The 14,427-nt window shown below is 39.1% G+C and overlaps 1 protein-coding gene across 6 annotated transcripts in view; it reads left to right on the top strand.

Moving 5' to 3' along the window:
• LOC148031555 (proteasome assembly chaperone-like protein) overlaps positions 1–13,925 on the top strand; it is a 275,937-nt gene extending 262,012 nt beyond the window's left edge. For 3 of the 6 annotated variants that reach the window (XM_087685100.1, XM_087685099.1, XM_087685102.1), the window contains 7 exons: positions 8,947–9,012; positions 9,110–9,157; positions 9,259–9,305; positions 10,870–10,936; positions 11,016–11,059; positions 13,439–13,496; positions 13,581–13,925. In XM_087685100.1, the coding sequence (XP_087541226.1) occupies positions 8,947–9,012; positions 9,110–9,157; positions 9,259–9,305; positions 10,870–10,936; positions 11,016–11,059; positions 13,439–13,496; positions 13,581–13,631 (381 nt within the window). In that variant the 3' untranslated portion in view covers positions 13,632–13,925. The remainder of the gene's footprint in view (positions 1–8,946; positions 9,013–9,109; positions 9,158–9,258; positions 9,306–10,869; positions 10,937–11,015; positions 11,060–13,438; positions 13,497–13,580) is intronic. The other 3 variants (XM_087685101.1, XM_087685103.1, XM_087685104.1) reach the window with 2 other exon arrangements.
• Positions 13,926–14,427: the final 502 nt, after the last annotated feature.

Genomic DNA, 14,427 nt, shown 5'->3' with positions numbered 1-14,427 from the left:
TTTTAGCATTATCCACCTTATTAAATCAATTTTTAGAATATTCAAAATATTAATTTTGAAAGTTAATTTAATAATTATTCTAGTGCTCAAAAAATTAATTTCATCAGTCAATAATTAAATTGGCTAGGCTAATCTATCTTCCAAGTATTCCTAACCAATTATTGACCCTTAGATTGGCATTAATTAACAGCATTAATTAATTAATTAATGCCTAGTCTCTAATGTTACCATTGACATTGGTGGCCAATAAAGTGATCTAGATCCAAATTTGACACCGAGTACCACCTAATACATGTCGTACATAACTTATTACAACTTTTGTCTTTGGTATCAACTAATATCTCGGGGTCCTAGGTTTCACACTATGAAATAATTGACTTGCACCTCACATGTGTAAGTCACATTAGCACATTTGACTAACTTTTAATCAAATGCTAAGCAAAGTAATAAAATTTTATGTCCTCGTGATAGCAACTATATTAGTTGCATCCTTTCTATAACGAATTTTGAAGTCAACTCTTGAATAACCTCCATCCATCTTGCCTTGAGGCTTGTGGCCACAGAGATTGGGTTGATCACATAGGTATTTCAATGAATGGTAGCTCGTCCAAATACATAGATATTTCAATGAATAGTGGTTCGTCCAAATAATAAACTAGACACCATACAAATAATGATGCCATACTTTAAGCACATGGATGACTGCTACTAATTTCTTCTTTTGAGTGGTAAATTGTATTTGGGCATTAGTGAGCTTACGGCTCTCGAATGTGATAGATCAACTCTCTTGATAAAGGAAAACACCTAATGCAGAGTTGCTCACGTTTGTATGAACCTTAAAAGGTTATTTAGATCGATAATCCGCAACATCAGTGCAATGGTAATAAGCTATTTCAATGTTTAAAAACATTGATCGAGCTCATTAGTCCAAACAACCAGTGGACTAGTGTGTTTCTTCTTGCTTCGGATATCCTTAAGTAAATGAAATCAGCCTTCCTTCTTAGAATGGGTGGTGATAACCTGATTTAAGAGTTAATTATAACAATAAATAAATGCATATAAAATGAAATACACACTTTACCATACCATTCTTGGACAGTAGACATCTTGTTGGCCCCAAAATTGGCGCCCCTTGCGGTATTTCTTTAGCTTTCATTCAATTGGAAGGAGTACAACTTGAGATTCTTTAATCTCCTTCTGCCAACCAATTGCTCTTGCTGTCATAAATGACCAGCAAGCCTTTTGGGTCATTTGCCCCTTGATTCACCCAGGACTTCTTCTCCAATTCGACCCTTGGCTGGCCAAATGCTGCCCCAAATCAATCCGGGATGGGTTGGCTCCTGAAATCCCTTGATAATCTTCAATTATCAGCTGCTGATTTCAGTCCCTTGAGCCTTCAATCTCTGGTACGGATCCCAAGGTGGTTGCTAAACCCTAATTTCTGCTGTAAATTAGGGTTTACTGCAGAAATTACAGATCAGCCCACCAAAAATGGTTGAGATCCCTCCGAATGGCTAAGAATTGTTGAGAATGGCTGAGCATAGGCTGAAGGAGATGAGAGAATGCTGTAGAGAGAGAAAATTCTGAGATTTGACGCGAAGAACTGATCAAAATCAGTTGCTGCCCTGCTGTACCAGCCCCAAACGGATGCGCCAACAACAATAGGAGCATCAGAGACTGTGATCTTCAAGAGAAACTGCATCGCAATCTCCATCACCAAAATGGTCTCCAATGGTTGGGAAATGGCCCCAAAAGCTGGCAGCCACGGTCCAACACCTCTTCCCAACAGCTCCAAAATGAAAAAACGAGATTTCCCTCTCCCTTTAGCCCTATTTAGCCTTTCCCCCACTTGCATGGGAAAGTTTTGCTAAGTGGCAGCTTTCTTAATCCATTTTCAGCAATTTAATTAATTTTCAGAATTAATTAATTTTGAAAATTAATTCAGCCCTTAATCCATGCCTAGAAAATTGACCTTGGCCATCCAAAAATTAATTGGCTAGGCCAATTGCAACCCAAAGTGGTCCCATGCATTAATTGACCCTTGGACATGCATTAATCCATTAATTAATGCCTAGTCCCTAGTGTCACCACTGACACTTAATGGCCAATTAATGGTCCCAGGGGCATATTGACACCAAAATTCACCCAGAATCTAACAAGTGTCACTTGTTACAACTTTTGCCTTTGACATCCATCTTTTTCACAGGGTCCGTTGGCCTTCAATTGTGAAAAAGTAGCTTGCACCTCACATGTGCAACGCATGTGCATCTTCTAATTGCACATTTGATTAATCCTTTAATCAAATGTCAATTAAACATAAGCAATGCATCAAATTTTCACGTCCTCGTGATAGACCACCCCCTTGAAATCCTTGCAATCGTCCTCGATTGCACTATAATGTATCAAAGCAAACAATATTGCATTGGAATTTTCACAAGGCATCGTAGTCAACACAACATTGGCCACTGCTAGCTAACTATCTCTTATGCCCACCATTTGCTGAAAATTTCCAGCCAGCATAAACATAGCATAAAGCTCAACAGTAGTCCAGAACTGTTGCTAGAAACTCATCGGATGCATCCCAAACTCTTGTTTCTCAACACTGCTAACTACACAACCATAGTAAAGCATAAACCAAGCCGAAACCATGGCTGAATTGTCAATGGCATTCAATACACATGCTGCTGTCCGTAGAACCAGCTGAATACCATGGAAACTAATGATCATACATTGAAAACTAGCACTTGGTAATCAGTCTCTCATGATCATAACTTGATGCAAATGTACAGTTTCAGAGCTGCAGTGAAAACCATACCCATCTGCATACATACTACAATGACCAGTAGACTGAATAGTAATCTCATGGCAGACATACTGTTAGCACAGTACCTTGGACGCATGCTGAATACATCCGAGATCCACTATACACGAGAGCAGTCAATTCCTGGAGGAGTGGAAGTGCTACCTCCCCCTTGAGTATCAGGTGGTACTCTGGACCCTTGCCCTACTGAACCTGAAAGAGCCCGATCCAAAGTTAGCTCTAACTGAAAGGCATCAAGGTAAAGTTGCAACAACTGAGGATGGTCTGCCAAGGCATCCTCTTCCATCCATTTAGCATCCATTGGTGAACAGTTGTGAAACTTCACCCAATAACGTATGGAAGCTTTACCTTTGACCTTTTCTCTTTATGTGCCAAAATCTGCTCGGATCTCATTTAGCTCTTTTACATTGGTCTGAATTTCAGCAGATACATCCTTAGGCACATCAACATAAAAAGACCTCAACAAGCTCATAGGAAATGCATAGTGTATCCGCTTGTGTAGAGGCAATTTCCATGATAGCCAGCATTAAACGGAGCATTTGCATGACCAACACTTATTCCTTGAGCCCAAAAACCACGACGGGGTACCGATGCTTGCCCATACGCGTGATTTTGCACACCAGGCATCATACCGATGCTGCCATACATCGGATTATGCATTCCATGAGCCATACCCGAGTACATTGGGTTATGCAAGCCATGCATTGGTTGTTGAAAGTTATGGGGAGGTGTGCCATACATTCCCACATTCGGTCGCTCACCCACCATAGCATGAAAAATTGTGCTACCACCAAAGTAAGCTGGCTGCTCCAAATTCTCATGCAAACCTTGCTGTCCAAAAACCATAGGATTAGCATTTACATCATGAACTTGCATTTGCATTTCTTGCCCAACTAGCATCAACTGCTTTTCACCATGAGCATCTTTAGCAGCATCTTGAGAAGGCTTTGGCTTGTTCTTCAGTGCATCTTGCTGTCTCGAAGTTCTAGAAGAGGATTTTCTCTTCTTGCCCTTGTCCTTCTTAGGAGTGTTCAAAAACCGAGTAAACTGAGGATCTTTTGCCAATTCAGCAAAGATATTGGCTGCTGCCCTCATTCGATTCTTGAATGCATCATCAAATTTCATTTCCCCTTGTTGATCATTATCCTCTTTCTGCATTGAGGGTCCAACATCTCGGCCTTCAACCACATTTTCAGCATGCTGTCCATGATTCGTGACTTGTCCAAGATCAGGCATTGCATTTCCTTCTTCCCCATGTGAATGTGCATCATGAGAGGCATCATTACTGCTTCATTGCATCCCACTGTATGAAGACATCTTGCTGTAATTTCTCAGATGAGTACAAAGATCAACACTAGCACAAAGCTTTGGCTTGCAATCAGGTGCCTCAGGCCCACCAAATCAAGAGATTTGATGTATTCTGGCAATGAAACCATGAAACCAGCCTTCCTTCTTGAAATGGGTGGTGATAACCTGATTTAAGAGTTAATTCCAGCAATAAATAAATGCACATAAAATGAAATACACACTTTACCATACCGTTCTTGGACAGTAGACTCCCTGTTGGCCCCGAAACTGACGCCCCTTGCGGTATTTCCTTAGCTTCATTCAATTGGAAGGAGTACAACTTGAGATTCTTCAATCTCCTCCTGCTAACCAATTGCTCATGCTGTCATAAATGACCAGCAAGCCTTTTGGGTCATTTGCCCCTTGATTCACCCAGGACTTCTTCTCCAATTTGACCCTTGGCTGGCCAATTGCTGCCCCAAATCAATTCGGGATGGACTGGCTCCTAAAATCCCTTGATAATCTTCAATTATCAGCTGCTGATTTTAGTCCCTTGAGCCTTCAATCTCTGGCATGGATCCCAAGGTGGCTGCTAAACCCTAATTTTTGTTGTAAATTAGGGTTCATTGCAGAAATTACAGATCAGCCTACCAAAAATGGTTGAGATCTCCTCCAAATGGCTAAGAATTGTTGAGAATGGCTGAGCATAGGCTGAAGAAGATGAGAGAATGCTGTAGAGAGAAAATTCTGAGATTTGTCGCGAAGAACTGATCAAAATCAGTTGTTGCCCCGTTGTACTAGCCCCAAACGGATGCATCAACAACAATAGGAGCATCAGAGACTGTGATCTTCAAGAGAAACTGCATCAGCAGCAATTGCCAGCTTCCCAAGGTCAAGAATGTGCAATCTCCATCACCAAAATGGTCTCCAATGGTTGGGAAATGGCCCCAAAAGCTGGCAGCCATGGTCCAACACCTCTTTCTAATAGCTCCAAAATGAAAAAACGAGATTTCCCTCTCCCTTCAGCCCTATTTAGCCTTTTTCCCACTTGCATGGGAAAGTTTTGCCAAGTGGCAGCTTTCTTAATCCATTTTCAGCAATTTCCAGCCATTTAATTAATTTTCAGAATTAATTAATTTTGAAAATTAATTCATCCCTTAATCCATGCCGAGAAAATTGACCTTGCCTATCCAAAAATTAATTGGCTAGGCCAATTGCAACCCAAAGTGGTCCTGTGCATTAATTGACCCTTGGACATGCATTAATCCATTAATTAATGCCTAGTCCCTAGTGTCACCACTGACACTTAATGGCCAATTAATGGTCCTAGGGGCATTTTGATACCAAAATTCACCATTAATTGACCATTAATGGCCAATTAATGGTCCTAGGGGTAAATTGACACCAAAATTCACCTAGAATCTAACAAGTGTCACTTGTTATGACTTTTTCCTTTGACACCCATCTTTTTCACAGTTGAAAGCTGAAGGACCCTGTGAAAAAGATGGGTGTCAAAGGCAAAAGTTGTAACAAGTGACACTTGTTATAACTTAAAGACTATTTGAGCTATTTTATTGTGTGGTTTGATTACTATATCTACGGCTAAGGATGTTATTATTATCTTAATGTTTCCTGTATAATCCGTATCTATTATACTAGGTTGATTGATTATTAGTAAGCCTTTTGCAGCATTACCAGATTTATTGTGTATTTTTGTGTACCAGTTATTAGAAAATTTTAACTTTATCTTTGTTTCTATGATTTTTATTTCTTCTTTACGAATGATTATTTCTTTATCTTCATTATGGATGTCATATCGAATACTTTTCTAAGTTCCTATTGATAGATATTCTATCCCTTGAACAATAGTAACTTTGTTCATTTTAATTTCATAGTCTCTGATGCTCCTATTGTTGTTGGTGCATCCGGTTGGGGCTGGTACAGCAGGGCAGTAACTGATTTTGATTAGTTCTTCGCGACAAATCTCAGAATTTGCTCTCTCTACAGCATTCTCTCATCTCCTTCAACCTATGCTCAGCCATTCTCAACAATTCTTAGCCATTCGGAGGAGATCTCAGCCATTTTTGGTGGGCTGATCTGTAATTTCTGCAATAAACCCTAATTTACAGCAAAAATTAGGGTTTAGTAGCCACCTTGGGATCCGTGCCAGAGATTGAAGGCTCAAGGGACTGAAATCAGCAGCTGATAATTGAAGATTATCAAGGGTTTTTAGGAGCCAGCCCATCCCGAATTGATTTGGGGCAGTAGTTGGCCAGCCAAGGGTCAAATTGGAGAAGAAGTCCTGGGTGAATCAAGGGGCAAATGACCCAAAAGGCTTGCTGGTCATTTATGACAGCATGAGCAATTGGTTAGCAGGAGGAGATTGAAGAATCTCAAGTTGTACTCCTTCCAATTGAATGAAGCTAAGGAAATACTGTAAGGGGCGTCAGTTTCGGGGCCAACGGGGAGTCTACTGTCCAAGAATGGTATGGTAGAGTGTGTATTTCATTTTATGTGCATTTATTTATTGCTGGAATTAACTCTTAAATCAGGTTATCACCACCCATTTCAAGAAGGAAGGCTGGTTTCACGATTCCAAAAAGTAGCTTGCATCTCACATGTGCAATGCATGTGTATCTTTTAATTGCACATTTGATTAATCCTTTAATCAAATGTCAATTAAACATAAGCAAAGCATCAAATTTTCACTTCCTCGTGACAGTAAATGTGTCAAGGGTTTAACAATATGAGCATAGTCCTTTTTGAGTTGTTTTATGGTCACTCGAATAGGCTAATCAAGTACTACTTGTATCTTTTCAAGATCAATCCGAATGCCATCAATTGAGATGATATGACCAAGGTATAACAACTCTAGATGAAAGAATTCGCACTTGGATAATTTGACAAACAATCGCTCTCATCTTAAGAGATGTAAGATGATGTGCAAATGTTTGGTATGTTCCTCAAACAACTTACTATAAACAAGAATGTCATCAAGGAAAATGGCCATTCATTTTCCAAGATATGGATAAACTAAATCACTTATGAAAATCATATGTTGAAAAGTTATGGGAGCATTGGTCAATCCAAAAGGAAGGACAAAAAATTGATAATGTCTATACTACATTCGAAACACAGTTTTCAAGACATCCTTCAAAGCTATTTGTATTTGATGGTAATCGGACCTTAGATTGATTTTGGTGAAATATCGAGCACCACAAAGCCAATCTATAAGGTCATCTATCCTAGGTAGTGGATATTTATTCTTGATGGTCACCTTATTGAAACCATTGTAATCGACATAGAAGCGCATTGTGCCATCCCTCTTTTTTGCGAGAAGGACAGACATGCCCTATAGGGATTTACTTGGTTCAATAAAACCCTTAGCTAAATAGTCTTGAAGTTGTCTAGCTATCTCTTCTTTCTCTTTCGGGCTAAACCTTTAAGGTTGTTGAGAGACGGGATGGGTATCGGGCAACATTTCAATCCTATGGTCTAAGGTTTTGTTAGACGGTATAAGTCCATCAGGTAGCTCAGATGGAAAAATATCAGTATACTTATGTAATATCAAATCCAAATGCTCACTTACATTTGAATTCATATTAAGATTATTATTAAAAGAAATCAAATTACATTGAGACTCAGACGATTGAACTTTTTTAACGAAACAATGTATGGATGTCGTTCAACAGGCTGAACGGGCCGAGAGTCCAAGAGTGGTGATCACTCAATGAATGTGCACAATACATCTTGAGTCCTATAAATAGGACTTACCTGCTCTAACCTTGAAGTGTTCTTACTGCATTCGCACTAAGTCACTTAGTAATCATTGTGACCAGTGCTACTAGTGCCCATCTTGATGTCTAGGGACATAACACTTTTAGTGCTAGATGGTTGGAATGCTTGACATTTCACAAAGTAAAAAGTTATTCGGAAGAGTGTTCAAGTATATTTCAAGTACAATGGTCATATGAATAACCAATCTCATGGGCTATAATGCCAAACCGTTTGGGGGATTACATGGAAAAAAAGTGCTTGAATCCTAGGTCCTTTGGAAGGCCTCTCTCCTTCTCATTCTGCTAGATTCTCTTTTCATCGTCTCCCATCTCCCCTAGAGAGTGTGGATGATCTCTGTTCAAATCCTCGAAAGAGTCTTGGCTGTGGATATGTCCTGAAGGTCAATAATGTGGCTACTCTTGGTCTAGATGTACGGGGCTAGAATACTAGCAATCAGCTCCCATATGTGAAAGTGTCGGTGAGTCTTATTAGAAATATATATGCATGGAGCCATTGCGTGAGAACTGTTTAAACAAACTTTGTGTGAGAACAATTTTAAGTGAACCGTTTAAACAAGCTTTGTGTGAGTACAATTTTAAGTATTAAAGGCATTTTTGTGTAGTCATCTATGTGTGAACAATCTATTCGTCTGACATCAAAATATCTACTACATCAACATTTCTGGTACTTAAACATCCTTTTTTGTTCGGGTTTCCAGAACAAGCATTGGCTTTGTAGACTTCTTAATTTTACTCCTTTATTGCCTTGGTTAGAGCAGAATGGGAGTGGTTCAGATAAGTGTAGCTATAATAATCTGCAGTTCTCGGCATTCTAAAAGTAGGTTGTCTGCTCTGTGGAGATTATTTCTCATCCTATCATATGGAGGCTTCATCTATTCAGGTGTAGACATGATGGGTCTTTAGAATGAGTCTGTACTTTCTGGATCAGCTTGGAATTTAAAATTGTATGCACAATTTTTGTTTATGAAGTTTAATAGGCATTAAGATCTTTGATTTATCAGGAATAGTAAAGTCTATCATGACAATGTTCTGTTTCTGCAGGTGACTGGCAGCTCCCGGTTTCCTGTAGCTTCCAAGCAGTTTACAACATCTATTCAGGTTTCAGAGGTCTTTTAGTGTCTGATGAGGGCCTTCAATTGTATTATCATTTTGTTTACCTTCATGTTTAAACAGGAGCTTTGTGCTGCACATTACTTCTTTGCAGGGCCACAATACAGAATTCATGATTTCCTGTTTTGATGATTGCATATTTGTAAGTTTCCTTCCTGTCAGGTACTTTTGTGATATATAATATTTCTTGGTGTCCCTAGAGACCTCTAAGACGTTATAATCTTACAAGGGGCAACAATGCAGGTTTTGGCAACACAAATTGGGAGAATGGGAACATTGATACATGCAAGGTCAGCAAATTCCTAGGTTAATATCTGATCAATGCTAGGGCTTCATATGCTTACAAAAGTTAGATGTGTTAATGTCTGGTAAAACTCTCACCTAGCTTTACTCCACTGCGGCTGCTCCATCCACTGCCTTCCCTATCAAGCCGACTAGGGAGAAGAGAATTTCTCCTATCAATTTGCAAATGTGCAAATACTAAGATGTGGTATTACGATGCTTTTAGAGAGGGATTTGAGAATGATTTAGTTTCCAGATTAGAAACACCTTGGCCTCTTCTTGTGAGAGAACTGACAGACTTGATCGAGATACCTTGTAGAGGCTGGATTACTTTAAGCACCAAATAGTAGGAGGTCACAGGACTACCTTGGGAGACTCCAGGCTAGATAGGTGAGTAAACAACATTTTTCTTCATTCCACATTAGTTTTCTTGGTTGTAAACTCTTGTATAGCAGTTGAAGATAGGCTAAAGTTGCCTCTACTCATTTACATCATTCTCCACTCTTCCACCATTAAATATCCCCATATTCCCTCTTCTTTTGCTGTTGTTTTACAAGATAGCAAGCTTGTTAACTCATTATAGCCCTTCCTCCTTGAACTCTTCTTCCATTTCTAAAACAAAAACCAAGCCACATCAATGTATTGCTGATCAATGATGGAGAAATGTTAAATTTTCCTCTTTCTACTCGCATCTTGTAAAGAGATCTTTTGTTTTTATTGCATAGTAAGTGATGCATGTGCGTATGTATATCTTTTCATGATCTTGTGAGAGTGAGAACTACTTGTGCTCACTCGTTGGGTAATTGTAATTGAGCTATTCCCTGAAGGACTTGGGTTGAGCAACTATTCCTTTGCTTTCTTAAACAATTACTTATAGTTTGAGGTTTGGTCTCCAACTACGCTCAAGAGCAATCACCTTGGTAGGGTTTTGATGTTTATATTCTTCCAAACGAGGCATTCAATGCTAATCTTTCAAGCTGCTCTTCTAGCATTTTACGATAACCTAGATTATTCAATAACTTGGTGTCCTTGTTGATTTCAAGATTGTAAGGAATTTGAGAGGTTTGTAAATTTGTGCCATGAGGGCTAGGAGAAAGAGGCAAAGGAAGGGGAGAGGGAACATATTGAACTGTAGAAACATTTGGATGAAAGAAGGTGAGGGGTGCGGAGAAGGATGAGAGGGGAGGAATGGAAGGCAAAGGAAATGGTTGAATTTGTAGGCGAAGGGGAGGGGATTGGCCATGGAGGATAGGGACAAGAGTGTGAGGAATGGCAAAGAGGAGAGGGGGGTAGAAGGGGAGGTAGCAATAGGGACTTCTAGAGCTCCACCAATGTCTTAAAGCTCTATGGAGCTGTGAACTCTAAGAATCATGGTTAGTGTTCATCACAGCAAGTAAATTTATCAAATGGGGGTTGTCTTTAAAAGTTAAGTTGTTCTAGCAGCCCCCATTTGAGCCTTGTTTTTACTCACTTAACCAAAGGGTTGTCAAGTTTCTAGCATGCTACAAGCTTTTAGAGTGTAGGACTCGAAGTACTTGCAAAGTTATAGCATTTTTTCATTTGCTTTTATAGGAAAGAAGAAGCCTTTGGTGGACAAGCAACATTCAATGTGAATGTCCTTATGGGCAAACATGATGAGGTACGCACAACATATTTATTATTATGCCTCGATTCTTGGGATCTTTAGTTTTCACATTTTAAAGGTGGTGTGAATGCAGCCTATGTTACAGGCTTGTGCAAGACAATTGATTGAATGGATAAGGTATACCTTTCGAATTGGTGCAATTTCAAGAATACTAATGTATAAAGTTGAAGCTTTCATTTATTTATTTATTTATGTTAAAGCTCACAAGAGATATATTGGCTTGTTGCCTTTGGAGGCACCTTGTACCTCTTGTTTTTCCCACTTTCTGTTTTCATTTGTCTTTTGTGCTGTGCTTCCTGACTTTGTGATAACAAAGCTCTGCTTCATCCACATCAGTCCTGATGTGTCCAAAACCTGACCTTAAATGGAGAATAAGAGTAGTACTTAAAGGAATACATTAGCCTCAAATCCAAAATCCAATATCTTTGCCATGTTACAAGGAAAGCTACAAAAGGGCATCTTGTAATACCAAACAGGATCTAGTCACCTCAAGCCTACATAGTGCAGTGGGTAGGTTGATTTTTTACACAATATAGCTCTTTTTATGAGATAGATGTTGGCAAGCTTGTCTTTCAATCCATCATAATTATCTCCATTAAGAAACCAAAAACTTCAAGGATACAGAAATTCATGACAGGTAAAATCTATCATGCATTCCTCCATACAAAAGGAAAAACATCGGTGCAACTATCAACGGAGCTAGTGGTAAACATCTATGTGATTGATTTACTTCCCAAGCTCAGCTGAAACATATCAACCTTAAATGAATATTGATAAAATTCCACCATGCAACTTGAATCTCACTTGCATCTGATAGAGGGTCTTTTGATGCATATGCTTGAGTGGCTGAGTCCTCGCTGTATTTGTTGATGAAATATTTTAAAGGTGTATTGAAATTGTTATGATGGTAGCAACGAAAATTTTTGGCAGTGAAAACATTTCATGATGTCCACGGTTGATCATCAAAGTAGCAATGAACAAGCTGAAGTTTGTGTGAAGGAGTAGTTTAATCTGATGGGATATGCTGGAGGATTGCTCAAGAGCTGATCTTTAGGCAACAATCTCTTCAGTGTATTGTGCTAGTATGGAGGATATATATTTCAATATGCTGCTTTAATGATCAAAAGTTCATAATGGAATGTTTTCACTGTGAAACTTTAATTTTCTGGAACATTATTTCTAGGTGAAATGCCCATTGAAATGTTATACATGTTTTATGCGTAATTCATGTCTAACTGCTCGTTTATTTCCCAAAATGTCAGTGCACCCATCAGATGCTTCATAAATGAATGGGATTTAAAGGCCCTGAAGCTTCAGTCATTCTGGCCATATAATCAACATGTTTGGTAGATGACAGTAGAGTGATGCACTGCACTTGTTCTGGTGCCCTTTGTACTTGCTAGCTGGGGTCTGCCTCCAGACCTTTAGAAAGAGAAGCAAGAATCACAAAAGGTAGAATGCCATCATAGGCTACCCTTTGTGTCACATGACGTTCGTGTGGAAAAGCTTTGGACTCATTAATAGATCAAGGTGTAATGGGCCTCCTCATCCCTTCCCTTTACTTCCAGTCCAGCATTTCATCAGCTGCACCTGATTGACGTCAGAATTGAAAGAAATGTTTGTATAGTCTTGTCGAACCTTCACGAATTAGCATCTATTGGCAGCCGTACCAAAATCCTTTTTGGGAAGTTTGTCCCAAGTGTTTTCCACCTTTCCCAACAAGCACAAATGTCGCTCCTTGCTGGAAGTCATGGTTGTTGTCCTGTCCTGTGAGGAGTGGGAAGATGAGAGAATGGTGGCTATCAATCTGTTTTAAATTCACTTTGCCTTAGTACCTAACTTAGGTTAGCTGGATTAAGGAATGGGCCATTTAGATTGCCAAAGGAAGTTCCAAACATCCTGAAGCGGTTTCTTGTTTTGAGGACTGGAAGACTAGAGCCCTAGAACCTAACTTATGGTTAGCTGGATTAAGGAATGGGCCGTTTAGATTGCCAAAGGAAGTCCCAATGTCCTCTTTCAAAAGAAAAAGTTTGTATGTCCCCAAGGTCATGTAGAATGTAAGAAGGCCACCTTTGAAGGTTCAACTTTCTTTTTGAAAGGCACGTGCTTAGATGATAACCATTGATTCTTTCTTTGTAGCAACCAAGGGCATCTCAAAGCTCTTGCTATCAATATAACTAGAAATGCTGTTGGCATTGGAATTTTTAACAATTGTAATGGACATGTCACTCGCTATTAAGGAAACTGGCTTTTCTTTTGATTGTGTCTATTGCTTATGCTAGAATGTAATAGTGCAAGTGCACTTGCTCTTTGAAGTCGCCCTCATTATGCATACAAAACAAGTCTAAACGGGTAATGTGTACCATGACAAAAAATAAGGCCTAGGTATACTTGATTTACTCCCAATTTGCCGTAGACAGGGTTATAGGTTCCAAAACATTCAAGTAGTGCTGTTAAACCAAAGGTAGTAACTTACTCCTTCCTTGTTTTGGGCAGCTCCACAGGCTCTTCAAGGCCCTTGTTGCTCTCTATAGGCTTGAAGGATCATTCTATGGTAAATACTAAATTCTATCTTATCCAAGTTTTGTCAATATGTTTCATATGGTTTGGCTTATTTTAATTTGATTGGCTTTTACAGGAAACTCTTAAAGGTATAATAGAAGCAATTCATACCCACAAAATATGGTGAAATACATTTTATGTTCAACTGTTGAACTTTTTGAAGAGAGGTTGAATGAAGTTCACCTCTCCAAAATCACCCTTTCTTTGTAACCTTTTGTCATGGGGTGCCAACTTGTGGTTAACATAGTTGTTTGCCATGAAGTACGCTTGTCTACCATAAAAAGAAACCAATGTGGTTTGCATACACTTGAAGTGCTTACGCTTGTTTATAGCATGGTAGTGAACACCAATGCAAGTTGCACCTATCCATGTACACATGGTAAACAACTTAAGATATTCTTATCTTGGATATTATACTAGCTTATTGAGGTTTGGAGGCTTTGTAATAGTGCATGTCATAATATTGTAAATATTAATTTGGTAATAGAGTATATGAAAAATGGGGCTCCTATAAAGGTTTGAGCATACATCCATTCATTGAGTACATGAGATAGCATGGATCCATTATTTTGATAGGCTCATGTAACTTTTCACTTGGGTGAATTTTGACCTTTTGTGGATGCTAATACATTATTTTATTTTATCTCATTTTTATCTCTGGAGGTGCAGCATAGAAGAGCTTGAAAGAGTGTGCCCTCATGTGGTTTCCCACCATGGAGGTTAAGAATGATTTTTTAAGTGCAACCTTGACATTGAAGAGAACATGTGTACTTTTAGGTGATGATGTCATGTTGACTCAATTGGCTTAGATGAGAGTGTGTTAATAATTAAGGTAGCTAGAGAAGAGGGTAAACTAGCTTTCTATAGAGGAGAAAGTAGAGGTGTGCTAAATGATATGAGACCTATGGAACGAGCAGTCCAGT

This window comes from Lygodium microphyllum, chromosome 9 (genome assembly GCF_053477565.2).
Source record: "Lygodium microphyllum isolate KBCC chromosome 9, Lygodium_microphyllum_v1.1.10, whole genome shotgun sequence".
NCBI classification, from domain to species: domain Eukaryota; kingdom Viridiplantae; phylum Streptophyta; class Polypodiopsida; order Schizaeales; family Lygodiaceae; genus Lygodium; species Lygodium microphyllum.
Note: the sequence above shows the minus strand (reverse complement) of the source record. Positions and strands in the feature narration are given on the sequence as shown.